Source organism: Xyrauchen texanus, chromosome 40 (genome assembly GCF_025860055.1).
Source record: "Xyrauchen texanus isolate HMW12.3.18 chromosome 40, RBS_HiC_50CHRs, whole genome shotgun sequence".
In the NCBI taxonomy this organism is placed as follows: Eukaryota; Metazoa; Chordata; class Actinopteri; order Cypriniformes; family Catostomidae; genus Xyrauchen; species Xyrauchen texanus.
Window position 1 is genome coordinate 30,556,361 of NC_068315.1, and position 17,506 is coordinate 30,573,866.

General features: G+C 36.7%; 1 protein-coding gene across 1 annotated transcript in view; it reads left to right on the forward strand.

Annotated features, from left to right (window-relative positions):
* The first annotated feature begins 12,076 nt into the window (after positions 1 to 12,076).
* Positions 12,077 to 17,506, forward strand: part of cabcoco1 (ciliary associated calcium binding coiled-coil 1) — a 44,999-nt gene continuing 39,569 nt past the window's right edge. The window contains exons 1-4 of the mRNA XM_052113163.1: positions 12,077 to 12,209; positions 12,587 to 12,675; positions 14,342 to 14,511; positions 17,002 to 17,146. Of these exons, the coding sequence (XP_051969123.1) occupies positions 12,081 to 12,209; positions 12,587 to 12,675; positions 14,342 to 14,511; positions 17,002 to 17,146 (533 nt within the window). The 5' untranslated portion in view covers positions 12,077 to 12,080. The remainder of the gene's footprint in view (positions 12,210 to 12,586; positions 12,676 to 14,341; positions 14,512 to 17,001; positions 17,147 to 17,506) is intronic.

Sequence of the window (17,506 nt, forward strand, 5' to 3'; positions counted from 1 at the left end):
ATGTCAATCAAACGTGTTTACATTTTACATTTATCCAAGGAGCGATATGTATGAATAATTACCAGCACTCATAAAAATGTCTAACAATATTTATTTGATAAACTACGGTGTTCTGGGTGGTTGCTAAATTGTTCTCTTTGCTTTTTAGCACATTGCTGCTACAGTACGTGGTTACTAGGGTATTTTAGATGGTTGTTGGGGCATGCCATGCAGTTGTCAAGGTGTGTATTTTAGCGCATTGTTACAGTATATGGTTGCCAGGTTGTTACTTTGCTGTTGCTAAGTTGTTTTTTGTGTTTGTAGCAAATTGCTCTGCAGTGTCCAGGGTGTCTAGTTTGTTGTCAGGTTGTTGCTATGCTTTTGTTAAGTTGTTTTAACTGTGTTTTAAGTACAGTGCTATGAACTACAGGGTGTTGTTGTGGGTGGATGCTGTTCGGTTGCTTATTGGCCCAAATGAAAAGAGCAAAGTATCTGATCTGGTCACTCAAAATGGCTCAGGTCCCCCCCATTAATGTTACAATTTGTTGTGGACGGATTTTTTTTTCAATTTTTTTTTTTCAATCATATGTCTAAGCCATTCTAAACACTATTTTAGTTATGTTGTGGTTTAAACTGCCTTCTAGTACTCCTGGGAAGTTTGTACTTACAAGTTAAAAAGTTGTCATTTAGATGTAATGAGCATTCAAGTCACATTTTATACAGTGAAAAGGGAGTTATATTTTGGTCTGTTCTCACTCTAAACCAACTGGATCACTTCTGAAGACATTGATTTAACCACTGGAGTTATATGAATTACTTTAATGTTGCCTTTATCTCCTTTTTGGAGTTTAAAAGTTCTGGCCACCATTCACTTGTATTGTATGGACTCCTATGGAAATTAAATCTTAATTTGTGATCAGCAGAAGTAAGAAAGTAATACACATCTGGGATTTCTTCATGGTGAATAAATGATGAGAGACTACATTTTTGGGTGAATTATCCCTTTAATTCTATTTTCAACATTTTAGAATAATAGTAAATGATAAAATAATAAAAATGGGAATTATGTAGTCACAAAATGTCACAGTAAATCAAAACTAACTTGTATTTTAGCTTCCTCAAAGTAACCACCCTTTGTCAATCTAATTCATCAAAATAAGTAAATACGTAAAAAAAAAAAAATGTACACAAATAAAGAAATTCTTTAAGAGGTCCAAATAATTCATTTATATATATATAAATGTATTATAAATAAATAAAACTAATAATAATAATAGTTTTAGTTTCAATAAGAAACTCATATATAGGCACATATTTATATTTTTCTCCAATAATTAAGCATAACCCTTTAGATATAAAGATTAAACATCTATAAAAGATATAAAATGTACACTTTCCCTTATACATAATGACCAGCAGCCATATCACCCTGCAGCTCTCGCCTGGTTACCCACTGAAGCTAAGCAGAGTTGAGCCTGGATGAGAGACCTCCTGGGGAAAACAAAGGCTTCTGCTGAAAGAGGTATTAGTGAGGCCAGCAACAGGTGCTCATCCTGCAGTCTGTGTGGGTTCTAATGCCCCAGTACAGTGATGGGGCCACTTTACTGTAAAAAGGCCTGAGGTTCTGTCTCTCAGTGATCATTAATTATCCGAGGGCATTTCTCGTAAAGAGTTGTGGTATAACCCTGGTGTCCTGGCCAAATTCCCCCCATTGGCACTTCTCAATAGCCTCCTAATAATCCCCTTTAATGATGTGGCTCTTTCACTCCACTCTCTCCTCTCTACTAATAGCTGGTGTGTGGTGAGCGTACTGGCGCACTATGGCTGCCGTCGCAACATCCAGGTGGATGCTGCAAACTGGTGGTGGTTGAGGAGAGTCCCCTGTTCACTATGTAAAGCACTTTGAGTGTAGTGTCTGTAATGGTAACATTCCTTCAAAATGTTAACCTAAAACTTTGATGTGATCTACCAGTTTCTAGCTGCCTAATGTGTCTCCACAGAATCTATCTACAAAGACACAGGCGATAAGAAGTTTACAGAAGCTTTCATTGAGACTTGTGTTTTCTGATGTCAGAATAACTAGCTTATAGTGCATTTCTCATCTCTGGCATTGTATTTGACATCTCTGGCCTGTACAGCACAAGATTATTTTTTCGTACATTTACAGCTCACAAATACCAGGAACCACCCCCTACTGAAACTGGGGTTAAATGTGTTGCTCAATAATAAATTCATGTAACAGAAATAATATATTAAAATAATATTACTGTAACATTTCCCAGATAGCAAAGGAATGTGGAAGTGGGAGACAGCATGACAAAAACCGTCACAGCGGGTATTTATTTTATATTCTCGCTTTTCAGCAATCGTTTCTGAAAACATTATAAACACACACACGCGGGTCTGAGGCTCTCTCTCCCCTCCGGTGGTCTGGACTGCCCTTTTATCCCTCTCCAGCTGTCACTGCAACACAAAATAGCTGTTAAAGATAATTTCCCACAGGTGCCAATCCTTACCGCTCTTCCTCTCCTGGCCTCGCTCTCCACAGACGTCGCTGAGCCACGCCCCCACCACCACAATTACATAAAGCTCCACAGTTGTTTCAATAATTCCTCACAAAAAAGTGACATCCTTTATTATGTGACTCTTTGATCCTGGCCTAATCCTCCAGCAACACACAACCATACCAGCTAGATCTCTGTAGAGCTCAAATCTGATTATATAACCTGACTTGAACGGAAACGGCATGCGTGATGGCTTTCTGTGTCAGTTCAGGATTCCACTAATGCTGTTGACTGCAGTTAAAGTGTGGCCAGAAGTATAATCAAATGCTGCTGCAAAAGGTTTCCACACAGGGGTTGAGCTCTGGTCTCAAGAGTGGGTTACAGGTGGAGCGAGCGACAGGTCAGGACATGCTGCAATGTTGCCAGTCTACTGAGAGATGAAAAGTAGCCGACGAGGTCACAGTTAGAGATGTTTACTAGGGACACTGTACTGGGCCTGTATGATAGTAACTAAATAACAGACATTTTATACTAAGACTTTAGAAATAATTAAACAAAAATGATGGAAAAATAAATCTATTATAACTGAAGACGTCAGCCTATTAACTAGATCTCCTATACAGTAGATTCCAGTTGAGCAATTGGCTGCTTTTTAAGTTGTTGACAGCTTTGCAAACCCAGGATTAGAGTTGTTTAGCTTAAACTGTATGTGTGACAGGAAAGCTGAAAAAGTGTGTGGAATATGGAACGGATAATAGACTGTAGAGGTGAAAAAAAAATAAAAAAAAAGTATAAAAAATATATATATATATATATATATATATATATATATATATATATATATATATATATATATATATACACATTTTATTATTATCTCGAATGTTTTTTTATTTCTACATAGTTCACATACTTATATTTGTAGTATTTTCACACACAGTGAGTTAGCAATAAAGAAAAGTTGCGGAAACCCTTATTTTAATATCTATTTTATATAATTTGTTTCATAACAGGTGCGACTTTAAATATGCTCATATTTATATTCAACATATTCATCACATTCATCGTATAGATCATGCTGAATTATTTACCATCATTTTATTCGCTAGATCAGGTATGGCAACAGAATGCTAAAACTGTATGTGTGAAAATCAGTGAGAATGGAGGGAGGAAACTGAGATTTTCTATTTATAAGAGCTGTGTGGACACTGGCACACTGGAATATTTAGTTACTGTCACCCCAGGACAATCAATGATTTCTTACTGCTGCAGATTCATAGACAAGCCACATTGTACAATGTCATATGTGTAGGACTCTGGATCTTTATTCCTTTAATTTTGTCACTAATAAAAAAAGGTTTCATAATACAAGTACACCGACTCAGGTTGACTTTCACACAGTTCATCTGTTAGTTATGCTTAGCAGTTTACCATCTGTCATTGTATAATAATGTTTAAAAATAAATTATAGACATACTGTTTTTTTTTTTTTTGTGCTACATTTTATATGAATCCAAAGTCAAATTTGCTGCAATATATTAATGCATAATTTCATGTTTTTTTTTTTTATATATATCTACCATCCTTTTTGCCCTTCAGAACATAGGTGGTGTTTTGTTTACTGCGACCTAGAATTGTTACCTGATATATACAGAATGTATCAGATTGAAATCGACCAACTAAATCATGGCGATGAAAGTTTCCCATAATTACATTATACAATTAATTTATTTCATGTTTAATGTCCATGATGTGCAGCAAGGCAGTACAGGCTTGGTGCTGCAATTCAATTGTGAATTGCAGGATCGAAGGGATTGGGAATGTCCCAATCTGTCGATTAAAAACAGATTTTTTTTTTTTAATTCATAGGAATTAGAAAATAGTTCAGTTAGAAAATAGGGTATAACATAAAAAGGGACCAACTGAAAGCTGGGAAAGTATACATTGACTTGAAAAGGACAGGAAAGGTTAAGTTTTTTCTTTTTCTTTTTATAACTTTTCAAAGTATGGTACAAATATGAACACAAATTTTAAATAAAGAAAAAATGAAAATAAAGAAAAACTTTTAAAAGTGATCTTTGTGGTTGAAACATTTTCCATTTCTACATTTATCAAGTGATGCCCTCTGGTGGACACTTAATGTTAGCAGCATAATGTCACAAATCATTTGAAGTTTGCTAATGAAACAAAATATTGGGCATATTAATTATCAAATACAACTCGCTTACACACAATACGATCTGGTAAAAATTGAACAATAAAAACTCATGTGAAGTTTCATAAATGCAGGACAATGTTACATAAAAAGCATTTCTCACATACTATTTCTTCTTTATCTAATACTTTATGTATAATAATTCAAATTGAACACATAATCAGAGGTAACAGGTAAACAGAGAGAAACAGAATAGAAATAAACTCAACTGTTACAACACATAACTTCATCTCAGTTAGTTAGCATATCAGCAGAAGGCACATCTATATTAACATAAACATGTTATAGATTAACCAGCTAATTATGGATAGTTATAATTATATATAGGGGCGGCTGTAGCTCAGGTGGTAGAGCGGGTTGGGTGCCAATCGCAGAGTTGGTGGTTCGATTCCTGGCCCACACGACTCCACATGCCAAAGTGTCCTTGGGCAAGACACTGAACCAAAACCCTTTTGACAAAGGAAGCTAGGCTAATTATTTACTTCATATTATATCCAAGTATCCAAAGCCAAATGAATTAATCATGTGGTCTTTTGACAAACGCTTTGTCTGTTTGAACATGCTCTGCCCTCAAAGAGCATGCAATACATGTCATTGAAAATATTTTGATGTGTGTGTTTTCCGGACATTCATAGCAATGCAGCTTTTGTGTAAGAATAAGAGTTTAAGTGATTTCTGGCCAGTTAGGCCAGTGCAGACATTTAGTGGAGACATGAAGGCTGCTTTTTTAAGGCAGTTTAACTGTATATTAATGCATAGTTGGGGCTGTCCGGGAAAATTTGGGGATGCGTTAGCATCTTGAACAAAAGCCTGTATAAGGCCCTGTTCAAGGTACGCAAATCCAGAATTTGGCGCAGCCCACCTCGTCTCTTGGGCATGATAAAATAAGGGCTGTAGAAGCCCTTGTGCATCTCAGCTAGAGGGACAGGCCTCCGCCCGAAGGACCGAGGCATCCTCACCTCGCACAAATGTGAAGAGGATGCCACTGAACCTGGGCCGGCATCTGGCGAACTTGATCATGTAGCAGAGAAAGAACGTCCTGATAAGCCATCGCGATGGGCTAGAGGGCGCTAACCTGGCTCCCAGCCTCTGCGCTAATGGCACCAGAGGAACGACTGGATTTATCATGGGTAGTTTATGGTGAGGCAGAGCCGACGCCCCAATGGGAAGACCATCCGGGGATGGCGTGCTGCTCTGCCGACCCGCAATGGTGGGTGGCAGTTGGGGAGGGTGAGCGGCCCAGAGAACCGCCGAACTAACCTGTTTGCTGGCTTTCTTCTTAAGGAAAACAAGGGGAAATGAGATGCTCGCGTCCCACTTGCTGTCCGAGAATATTTTCAGCGCCTGGCCACCGCAAAAGCGAGGGCAAAGAGGGCTGAGCACAAGAGAATGACCCAGGGAGTGAGGAAACTCAGCACAAATGTCAGCATCACAAGTATTCATCAATACATTTAGATAAGCCAGAGCCGAGTGTTGTGGTCTTGATCTACAGTATGTACGCTATGTGGTTGTGCTATGTGGTTGTGTGGCAGCCAATACAGGTCATGTTATTGGAGGGAAGCATGCATTCTGAAGAATTTGTGGGCCACCTGAAAACTTTGTCTTCACAGCATCCCCCAGAGAGCCGAACAAAGCGGTGGACACAAGTTTTGCGCACCCTCTTAAGGATTGGGGTCCTCATATGTTTCCTGGATGTTGGTTTGGCATCAATCAAATGGCCAGCCAGACAACAGAAGTGAGCCTGACGTGCGCACTGTGAAAAAAAGGGTGAGCCGCCAGTGTTTCCCCTTGGATTTTTTACAGCAGCTGTGCTGTTTTGCGCTCATCCACAAGCCCACAGCGCCGGACCCGTATTAACGCGTTGGTGAAAGAATAGACTAAAACAGGGCTGTCAAACTCAGTTTTAGACTGGGCCACATCAGGGTTTATTTGTGCCCTCAAAGAGCCCTTTGAAAATGTGGCACCAGCACCTGCGTTGGTAGCACCCATGCAAATAATATGACATTTTATGTGCATTTAAATATTTGGGCCAATCCTACGAGGAGCGTAGCATCCTCATGGGCCTTTGCTTGGGGTGCGTCCTTGGAGGACATTTGCATAGCAGCAGGGTGGTCATCTCCACATACTTTTGTTAGATTTTATAATCTGAACGAAGGTTTGACTCCTGCTTCCCAGGTTCTCTCTGTTGAAACAGGAGTAAATTCATAGCTTTTATAAGCTTTAGGTCACTTGTGTGCCCCTGTATGCATGCCACACAGGCTTAGACAGTTGGCAGATAAGAACACCCAAGAAATGTCTTGGTGGATCTGCTGGGACCCATATTAAGGCGCCCCTGCCTAGAAGTTTCTCAGCCAGTAAAGAAAACAATGATGAAAAATGGATATTGCAAGACAATATATGATCCAAACATATACAAATTTTAACTACGGAAAAAAAAAAGATTTTGTGAAGGTCCCTAGACTACTTGAAATATTTAGAGAACATTTTTGGATGGTTCTCATACATGCAGTGTTTGCAAAACAAGCTAGAACATCCTGAATATGATCTTGAAGCATTCTGTATGCTGTACGGTAAGAGTTGGAAAAATGTGTTTATGTGTTCAGTGTTAATTGTAAATATATTCAGCAAATAAATAGAAAATTTGTACAAATATTTACAAAAGTATGTTCAAACTAGTTAAAAACTTTTTTGTTCACATTGAGAATCAACAAAATAATTTAATCTGTCCAAATATTGTTACAAAGTATTACAATAATAATATTAGAAAAAATATATTTTATGAAAAAATAAGATCTACTAATCTTATAATCGTAACATTTTATCTCATAAGTATTACATTTAATCTCATATCATGACTTACTATCTTATGATTTTCATTTAGTATCTCATAAATAAATGAGTATCTCCTTTTTTAACTGGTAATAATGAGTTTGTATCTCAACATTATGACTTTGAATATCATAGTAAATACACTATTCTATTATTAATTAGTTTTAACTATTAATTAATACAATATATTAATTATAAGAATTATTATAATATACTGTATATACAATATTTTCCCCCATGTGGTGGAAATAGGCTTCCGTACACCATCTGCAAAGAAATGCTAGACCTTTATTCAGAACTAATTTCACTTCAATTGTCTACCCAACTGGTCCCAAGATAATTTGTATTGGATGTATGAAGTCAGTTTCTGTAAGTTCACATAGGTGTTCGTGTCCTAGCAGAGTAACCACAGGTGATCACATTAACTATGGGCACCTTCCACTAATGTTTGACTACCAGAAAGTGTCCAAAAACTATTTGTCTTCATTTTGAACAGAATTGCTATTGTTTAACCACTTAAAACAAACTTCTTTTTGTTAAACTTTTGCTTGAAAAGTGTACTTGTGCTATCTTTCTTGAAAATAAATGCCTCCTGGCTTGATCATTTTTATCAAAAGAAATTGCATTTTTAAGTGTGCCTTAAAAGGATAATTCACCACAAATATAATTATATTGACCAATTTTTTCATTTTTAATCGCTGCAAATGACCCACAGCCTGTAGATGTTCAGCAATACCACTAGGAAGTTCTTAATGGTGAAGAAGACCAGCATTTAATGATATACAGAAAACAGCATCCAAACTGTAAGCCAGACAATAAAAAAAGGGCCATCTTGAAGAAAAAGTGTTTTACTATGTTCCATATATCTGTTCTGTGCTTGGAGAAGAGAGTTACCTTGACCTTCACAAAATCCTTAGGTTTAATGTTCACCTCTGAAATGATGTCATCATTCAAGTGATAGTTAACCTGTAAATGTACTCTCACTCTCATGTCGTTATAAACCGGAAAGACTTTATTTCTTCATTGGAACAGGAAAGGAGATTTTAGTCAGAATGTAACACTCTGTGGCCTAACATCACCTTTAGTTTGCTACGAAACAAAGAAAGTCATATTGATCTGCACATGAGGTTGAGTAAATGATGAAAACATCTCCCCCCAACTTTTTGAAAAAATATATTTATTTTCCTGTCAAAATGCATAAATTTCCTTCTTAAGGAAGAAAACAAAATAATATGTGCTACTATAATGCTTTATTGACATTTTGTAAACAAAGCCTTTCATTAGCTTAGATAAAGATAGAAATGAACTAAATTAGCACCAATTCACGTAACATTAAACGTTTTCCAAGGTCTAAATGGGAGTTTGACTAATTGAAAGAACTAATCCCCAAATAGGTTGCATATTCATTGCAATGGGCATTAAATTACTTAAACCATCATCCTCCACAATATTAATCGGAGGGCATACTGTAGCAATCCGCTTTGTTACAGCAATTGTGAAGCTGCGTTCATGATTCGCGCCAGTAAAGCATACATTTTCTTCAGTGAGCAGCAGTTCTGTGAACGGAAATGCCTTGTTGTTGAGAGAGGTCAACAGAGAATGGCCAGACTAGTTTGAACTGACAAAGTCTATGGTAACTCAGATAACCGCTCTGTACAATTGTGGTCAGAAGAATGTCATCTCAGAATGTTATTCTGAGATAATGGTTGGCACTGTTTTGGTGGCACGAGGGTGACCTGCACAATATTAGGAAGGTGGTTTTAATGTTGTGGCAGTATATACATATATATATATATATATATATATATATATATATATATATATATATATATATATATATATATATATATATATGCAAAAGTCTTACAGACATAAGATGTTTCACAAAAGCATTTGTCTTAAGATAGTTATTTATAACTTCGGCTTTAGTGTGTCAGTAGGCAATATAAATGTTAGACTCCCAAATATTACTTTGGAAAATAGAAAAGATTAGAACAGAAGAACAGGAAGTCCTGCAGCAGATGTCATGGCCCCCACAAAGCCCCCCATTGAACACCGAATCTGTCTGAGATGACATAAAGAGACAGAAGCAATTGAGACAGCCTAAATAGATAGAAGAACAGTGGAACATCTTATCTGCCAACAACCAAGAGAAACTGTGTCCAGGTTTGCCTAGGAGACTTGGTGCTGTTTTAAAAGCAAAGGTGGTCACACCGAATATTGATTTAGCTTTTTTATGTTTACTGAACTTTGTATGACATTAAGTGATCAATGAAAGCTATTTATGGCATTATTTTTGAAGACCTATACTATACGTTGAGCTATTATGCCACCTGCAGCTGGAACCCACTTCAGAAGAGGTCAGATCCAGAATGAAAACACAACTGTTTAATTGTCCATTTACTGACTGAGCATTGTGCTTCACTTACTGATTGCACTGCATCTTTTTATTCATTTTTATAATTTTTTACTTGTTTTTAAATTCAATATATTACTTTTTAAACTCATTTCTTGTTCTTAATTGGTTATATTAATGAAAAAATGTATCTTGTAATTTCTTTATCATTTATATGTAAAGCACTTTGAATTGACATTGTGTAATAAATGTGCTATATAAATAAACTTGCCTTGCCTTATTCATTATTTAAGAAATAATAATAAATATAAAGATTTTAATATAAATGCCCTTTTAAATCTCATTTTCCCAGAGATAAAAAGGTTATACAACAAAAAAGACAAACAAATCATCTCACTTCACATCAGACAGTGTTTAACTGATATCTGCAACTATACCCACAAAGATGAGCAATAACTGAAACATTTCATCTCTGGTGAGCTCCCCAGCAATTGGCAGCAGCCACATCCCCACTATTAGCAGGAGCAGAAGAATTTGATGCAGGGCCAGGATCCACTCATTAGCACAAACCGATAACAACAACTTAAATAGCCCTAAAATTTAGATACAAGGGGTTTGCTCATTGGAAGTGCTGAAGTCGTTATAACATCAAGCATGCCCTGTAAACCTCTCTTTTAATGGTGTGGCAACTTTTGAAAAATGAGACCCTATATAAGAACTGTGTGTGACCATGAACACAGGTCTTGTTTGGATTGAGGGTTGGACCAGCATATGTATTTACACATCAACCAAGCCAGGGCAAAACTGAGTAAAACAAACTACTGTACCTATGAAAGGCTTGCAAGGATCTACATAGAGAGATTTGTTCAGTCTAGACTTCCATGGAAAGAGTCTGTTATTTGGATGTGATGTCAGTATGAACAAAACAAAAACTTATTTCTTTTCTATAACTACATGTTTGCCCTACATTACAAAAAATAACTTAGGTGGTTGGTAAAAATTCTATATTGATATTTTACTTTGTGTGGTTCAAAAGTACTGATTAAACTAGATGTCAAGACAAACATTGATCTTAAAAAACCTTGTCTGAAAGTTTAAAATAGTTATAAATGCTTGAAGATGTTAGAAATATTTACAGGTTTAACAATATGTATAAAGAGCAGATTAAAGGGCTTATGTGTAAGTTTTTAGAGCTGAAGTTTGAAATCACAAACATTCCAAAATAGACTTATTTAAATATTCTGTCAATGTAATGTAGTCTAGGTGATTTTAGGACACTTTCAAAAGGCTTAAATCATGCCTTCGCAGGACTTTTCGATGGCAGAATAATATTGGTAGCCAAGCTGGGCGGTCATTCCAAACAGAATTTCCCCAAAAAATGACCACATGACCACTATTTTTGAGCCATTCAAAAGCTCTCACAATAGACGGTAAAGTCTTGAAGGAAATAGGGTATAGGTATGATCACTTCTGAATGGAACGCACCCCATCATCCAGATGAGTTAAGACTGAGCCAGAACTGCTGAAACACTTTGGCGAATTTTACCAAACCCTTGCATAGATCCTGTAGGAGCCCACTGTATTTGTTAAATTCATAAATATTCAAAGTGTTTTTTGTTAAAATATTTTATCATTTCTTATGGCAAGATGCATGTAAATATGCATTTTGTATGCATAATTTGTGGTATTTACATTGAGTTTACATTATGTACAGCAAAAGTTAAAATGATACTATCTCTTTAAGAACAGTGGCCATTCAGCTAATGTGTTTCTGTTGAGCGGTTTCTTTACCACGTCCCTGCTGTGTGTTTGAATTAATCTTACTGTAAATAACAGAAAGGGTTTTTTAAAGAAACTTAAATCAATGAAAATCGATTGCACAGATCTCAACTTTAAAAGATAATTGGACCAAGGGGGCCCTAAAAGCCACTGGGCCCTTGCTAGTCACAATCCTTCTCTGACACGTAGTTCATTACAAAATAATTTTTTTGTTTAAAACATGTTGAAGATTAGTGGACAGGCGGTCAATTCATTAAGTGATGAGCTGTTTCCTTACAAAGGCAGATTTTTCAGCACTCAAGCAACTTCTCCATAGACATCCATTAACAAAACTTCTCACCAGTGACAGCCGCGTTATGAATTGATTTGCTAGGTTTGAAGGCTCTTGGTAGAAGGGCTCTGACCGCACTTCACTCACATGCGCGCGTGGACACACCCGCCCGCGGTTGTTACCTGGGCAACAGTCTGGGCAACAATAATGTCTGGAATAGTCAGATCTGCTGAAAACTCAAAGAACGAAGGAGATCAAGACTATTCGCTGCTCAAAGTATGTAAACAACGGATTTAATCTTTCACTTGCTTTTTACAATATTGCAGAATGATAAAGTGAATGACTCGACAGATCGGGGCTAGATGTCACACGGGGAATTGTCACAATTGCTCTCTCTGCAGCTAGTGTTTTAGTCAGTAGTTCAATTGAACCAATGCTTATTTCAACTAGGGGTGTTTTGTTGGTTTGTACTGAAACAAACAGCTATTTTAGTTTGCGTTGAAATAGCTTGTTTTTAGCCAAGACTTACGGTACAGTATGTCGTATAGTAGGCCTACCCAGAGAAATTAAGTGACTTAAAAAGTGTAACAACTAGCCTCAGTCTCTTCTTTATATATTATATTGTACAGTAATAGTATCATGTCATATTCAAGGAAATGGCGATATCTTTACCTCAGTGGGAACTTGTAGAATATGACCAAATTAAAATGATGCTCAACCTGCCAGTGGACCAAGTTCAGTTGTAAGTGCATTGCAATCATCGAAAAAATACCAATCATTTAATAAGAATGTTCTTTGGCCCAGTCGCAGCAAGCCTCTTAAAGGGATAGTTCACCCCAAATGAAAGTGCAGTCATTGTCTATTCAACCCAGTGTATGTATACCCCATTTGATTTTCTTTCTTTTTCTTAACACAAAAGGAGGAATTGTGAAAAAAAAAAAATTGTGCTCAGTGATGTCACACAATGGCAGTTTATGGTGACCTTCCCTTCAAGCTTCAAAAGGACACATGCGTATAAATCAGAAGTCTAATAAATTATTCCATGAGACTCACGATTGTTATAAAAGCATATGATGAGCTTTGGTGAGAAACAAACTGAAATCTAATGTATTATTTAGTGAAACACTTGACCGACCGTTACTCTCCTCTGCGCGTTTATGATGAGACTGCACAACATGGGGCATTCAAGCCAAAATAAGTTTTGTTTATCTAAAGACAGGTCCACCGTCCACCACAGCTGCACACAAACCAGAGAACAGAATTTTCTAAATATGTCTGATGAGTCTGTAGTCAGAGTATAGATGCATTTCTATGCCCAGCCTTATTTATTTGAAACAGAGTTCTCAATCAAACTGAGATAGACAGAGGAGGCTGAAGGCAGGTACAGTCACAAAGTGTCCTAACCTTTAGCAACTAGCAACGGTACATTTTGTCAATCGCTTGGTTTCTATTTTCGGCATTGCACCTGGAAACCCTGTCTGGCGCTATGAACTGGCACCAGTCCAAACATTTTCTAATAACAGTATATTGAAGCCAGCATCTCACTTGCCAATTAAAAACTACTTGATTTTGGCCAAGAATGTTTTCCCTGAGGTATCGTTCTTTTCAGTCGTAGGTCTGTCACAAATGCTCACCTGTTCAGAATGGAGGAGAGGAGACGTAGAGTCCCACCTCCTCCATCTCTCTCTGTTTGATTGAGTACCCTGTTTCAAACAAATGAGGCTGGGCTTAGAAATGCATCTATTCTCCTACTACAATCACATCAGACATATTTAGTAAGTTTGGTTCTTTGGTTTGTGTGCAGCTGTGTTGTGTTCTGTTGATTTTTCGCTTGAACGCCCCATGTCGCGAGGGGGAGGCTGCGTGAACTGCCGCTCTCATGCAGTCTCGTCATCAACGCGCAGAGGTGATTAACGATCTGTCCGCAGTTTTACTAAATAATACATTCGATTTCAGTATGTTTCTCACCAAAACTCATCGTATGCTTTTATAACAATCGTGAGTCTCATGGAATAATTTAGACTTCTGAATGATACTTTTGCATCCTTTTGAAGATTGAAGAGGTGGTCACCAGAAACTGCCATTGTGTGACATCACTGAGCACAATTTTTTTTTTCACAATTTCTCCCTTTGTGTTAAGAAAATAAAGAAAGTCAAATGGGGTTATAACAACTCAAGGGTGAGTAGACAATGACTTATTTTTTATTTGTTTAGGTGAACTATCCCTTTAAGTTAAGAAAACCCTTAACTCAAATGTTTTGTTTTTTTGTCACATAGAAAAAGGGCAACTGAGTGCAATATTACATGTTATTTTATATTATTTATTTATATATTTATTATATTACATATTATTAACACAAATATATATAAATCCAATTATTGTTTATTGAACTTTCTTTCCTTTTTAGACAGTTTGAGGATATACCTGATTTCAAAAACCACCAAACATGTTTGAAAGAAGCAGCGCTGTTGGATTATTTTGCCAATGGATTTTGGTGGGCCAAAGAGATGAAGTTCACTTGTCAGCAAATCTCATTTGTCATGGCACTTTTACAACAATCACTTGACAACATAAAAAGTAGGTTGATTCCTTCAAAATCAACATTTCTTTTAGCCAAATCTTCGCCCTTGCTTGAACTTCTTTAATCTTAAATGTCTCCTTAAGATTTTAATTGTAAACTCGAGCTATTGAATACCAAATGAGGCTATGAGAATACCCAAAATGCCTTGCACTTGAATTACTTAATTGTGTTTTCTTGGTCAAAGGGAACATATGGGGACATTTATATTGTTGTTATTAAAGGTGCTGTAAGCAATTTTAGCTTTCTGAAGCTTCCACGTGACTGAGCCATTGAATTAGCCATGCCCCGTCATTCCAAAACCCCGCCCTCCAAAGATAACTCCAAAAGAGCAGCATTGTTTGCTGTCAAATACAAAATTGGCATAATAGTGCCCTCAACTGAAAAATATTATGAATCATACAGTAGCCTCAATGATCCGCTTCAAATGAGAACGATCAAAATGATTGACAAGAGCATCAATAATATAACAGCTGTCACAGAGTCCGGTGCGATATCTCAGGACACTTATTTCATTAATATCTTTATTAAATATTTCATAATATTTATAAAACCTTATTAAGGTTTTCAGTGAACGAAGAGTTGACATATAGTAAATGTATAGAGCTGTAAAATGAATTTTGATTGACAATTTGGTTTTGGAAGTATTTGGTGAGAAATGTTTCCATTGAAATTCCAGACTTTTGATGGCAGACTTGGCTATCTCCAGGTATCTTGAGATCTCTTTTGGAAATCTAGAGGAGACACATGTGAGATTACTGGCGCCTTTTTCTCAGAAAAGTTTTGAACTTAAATATGCACTGAAGCTGAGTTTGGAATTGCATACTATTATACAACTATTTTCTGCCATAGACAGATATTGCAGAGCAGAAGCAGATCGAGTAGTGTAATAGTATTCTGAACTCAGTGTCAGTAATTGTTTTGTTTATGTTGCGCTGACGGATACCATCTTGGACTTATACTGACACCTAGTGGCGTGGATGCAACATCTTGCAAAAGTAATAGCTTGCGGTTACGAGGCCTTTTTATAAATACCCTATTGGCAGTCAGACATGATAATTTTATACTGTGAGCTAAAGTGTCTTTAGAATAGGGAGCACTTTTACAACAATTACTTGACAATATAAAAAGAAAAAGAGGATAGTATTCTCTTATTATTTTATCTCAACATGGATATTATATTATCTCAACATGTATATTATGTTATCTCAACATGGCAGACTGTGGAGCGGAGGGGGGCGGGGCCGGGTCGGAATATCGCGCGCCCGGTCCCCAATCGGCCTGATGAGGCGCGCGAGGGATAAAGGCGGCTGGTGACGATGGTTCAAGCGAGAGAGAGAATTACGGGCATGTCCGTCATGTGTGTGTGTTTATGTTGTCTTTTGGTTTTAGTTCAGTTTTAATTAAATTATCATTTATGTCGACAAGCCGGTTCTCGTCTCCTCCTTTCCCATCCTTTAACTGTGTTACACAGACCCTGGAGGCAAATCAGTTCCATGTAAAATAAACCAGCTTTTATTTCACTTCTGATATGACTGGATTCTTTACTTTATATTAGGGTACATTATTTTACAAATATTTACTGTTTATCCATAACTTGTTAGAAACTGCACAAGCCTATTTCTAAAGTGACATTTTTGAATTACTAACGAAGGCTTGGACGCATCATTTGGTTTGAATCAGCAACGGCAGATTCTGATCCGTCACTTAAGAAAGTAGTTCCATACACAAATGTGTTTTTATGACCGTACTCAGTTTTTCTTACATTTTTACGTTTTATTGACTTGTTCATTGAAATGTTATAAGCAATATCACACTCGCAATCGTGCTATATTGCCCTGCATCAGTACTGCTGTAATTACCTGATGTAGGGCCATATCGTACTCTTCCTCGTGTGATATTGCTTAAATATATTACATTGACCAGCTTGCATTCACATTTTGATTCAGTTTGTGAAATAAAGAAACTGCTTTCTGTGTGGGTGACCACAATCCATTCATGCACATATTTGACTATTTACGTGTGTAATTTAAACAAATTGCCAAACCCAATTCTTGAAGCCTGTCATTTTATTTTCTTCCCTTAAAAAAGGACTGAAGTTAAGATATGACTCACAATTAGTGTTTTAAACAATAGCATACACATAGATGGGGTAAAGCAAATATGCAAATGATAAATGTCAATGTTGATTTAGACTGATGTAAAAAAATGATGTAATAACATTTTTTTTTAAGAACACACATGCGACCTGGCTGTTGAAAATATCTGATTCAGTGAGCTTGCGGCTGTTCACACTGTCATCCAATTAAAAGATCTGTGTCACATGTGAGTGAAAATGTCAGATTTGGGCCACATTCAGCAGCAGTTTGAATGAAGCCTAAAAGTATTTGTTTGCTCTCCATTTAATCTGATTGCTGAGCTCTGTTGTTGAACATCCATTCAGATTTACACTGCTTGAAAAGACTATGCCTGTTTGTTTTTCATTTCAGATAGACAGTTATCATTTGCTGATAATTTCAAGGCATTTACCCAGACATTGCTTTCTACCAGACTGTTACCATCAACAGAGGCTGATACCAGTCATTTATTTGATGCTGATCAAATCAGAGCCATCGCAGATTACTTCAAGACCAGGTTTGTCTGACATTGTCACATCCTTCTTTTAAATAATTTCTTCTCAAATACACTGTAATTATCATTAAGTGTACAGTATGTGTGTATTTTGTATATGTTGAATATTAATTAAGTCATTCGCTCCCCTTTGCACATGATGAATAGATGCAAGATGCTGCTTTGCCATTAGACAACCAGCATGATCCTTTTATGGCCTTCATAATTAATGTAATGCATTATTCATAAAGCAAAGTATTGTGAAGCATGCGGACTAGTGGCGCATAACAAGCATGGAAATTTGTCCGTTTTTTTGAACACAAAAAGGAAAATGAATGAACAGTGCTGTAATCTGTAAAATGACACACAGTGTGTAGATGATTG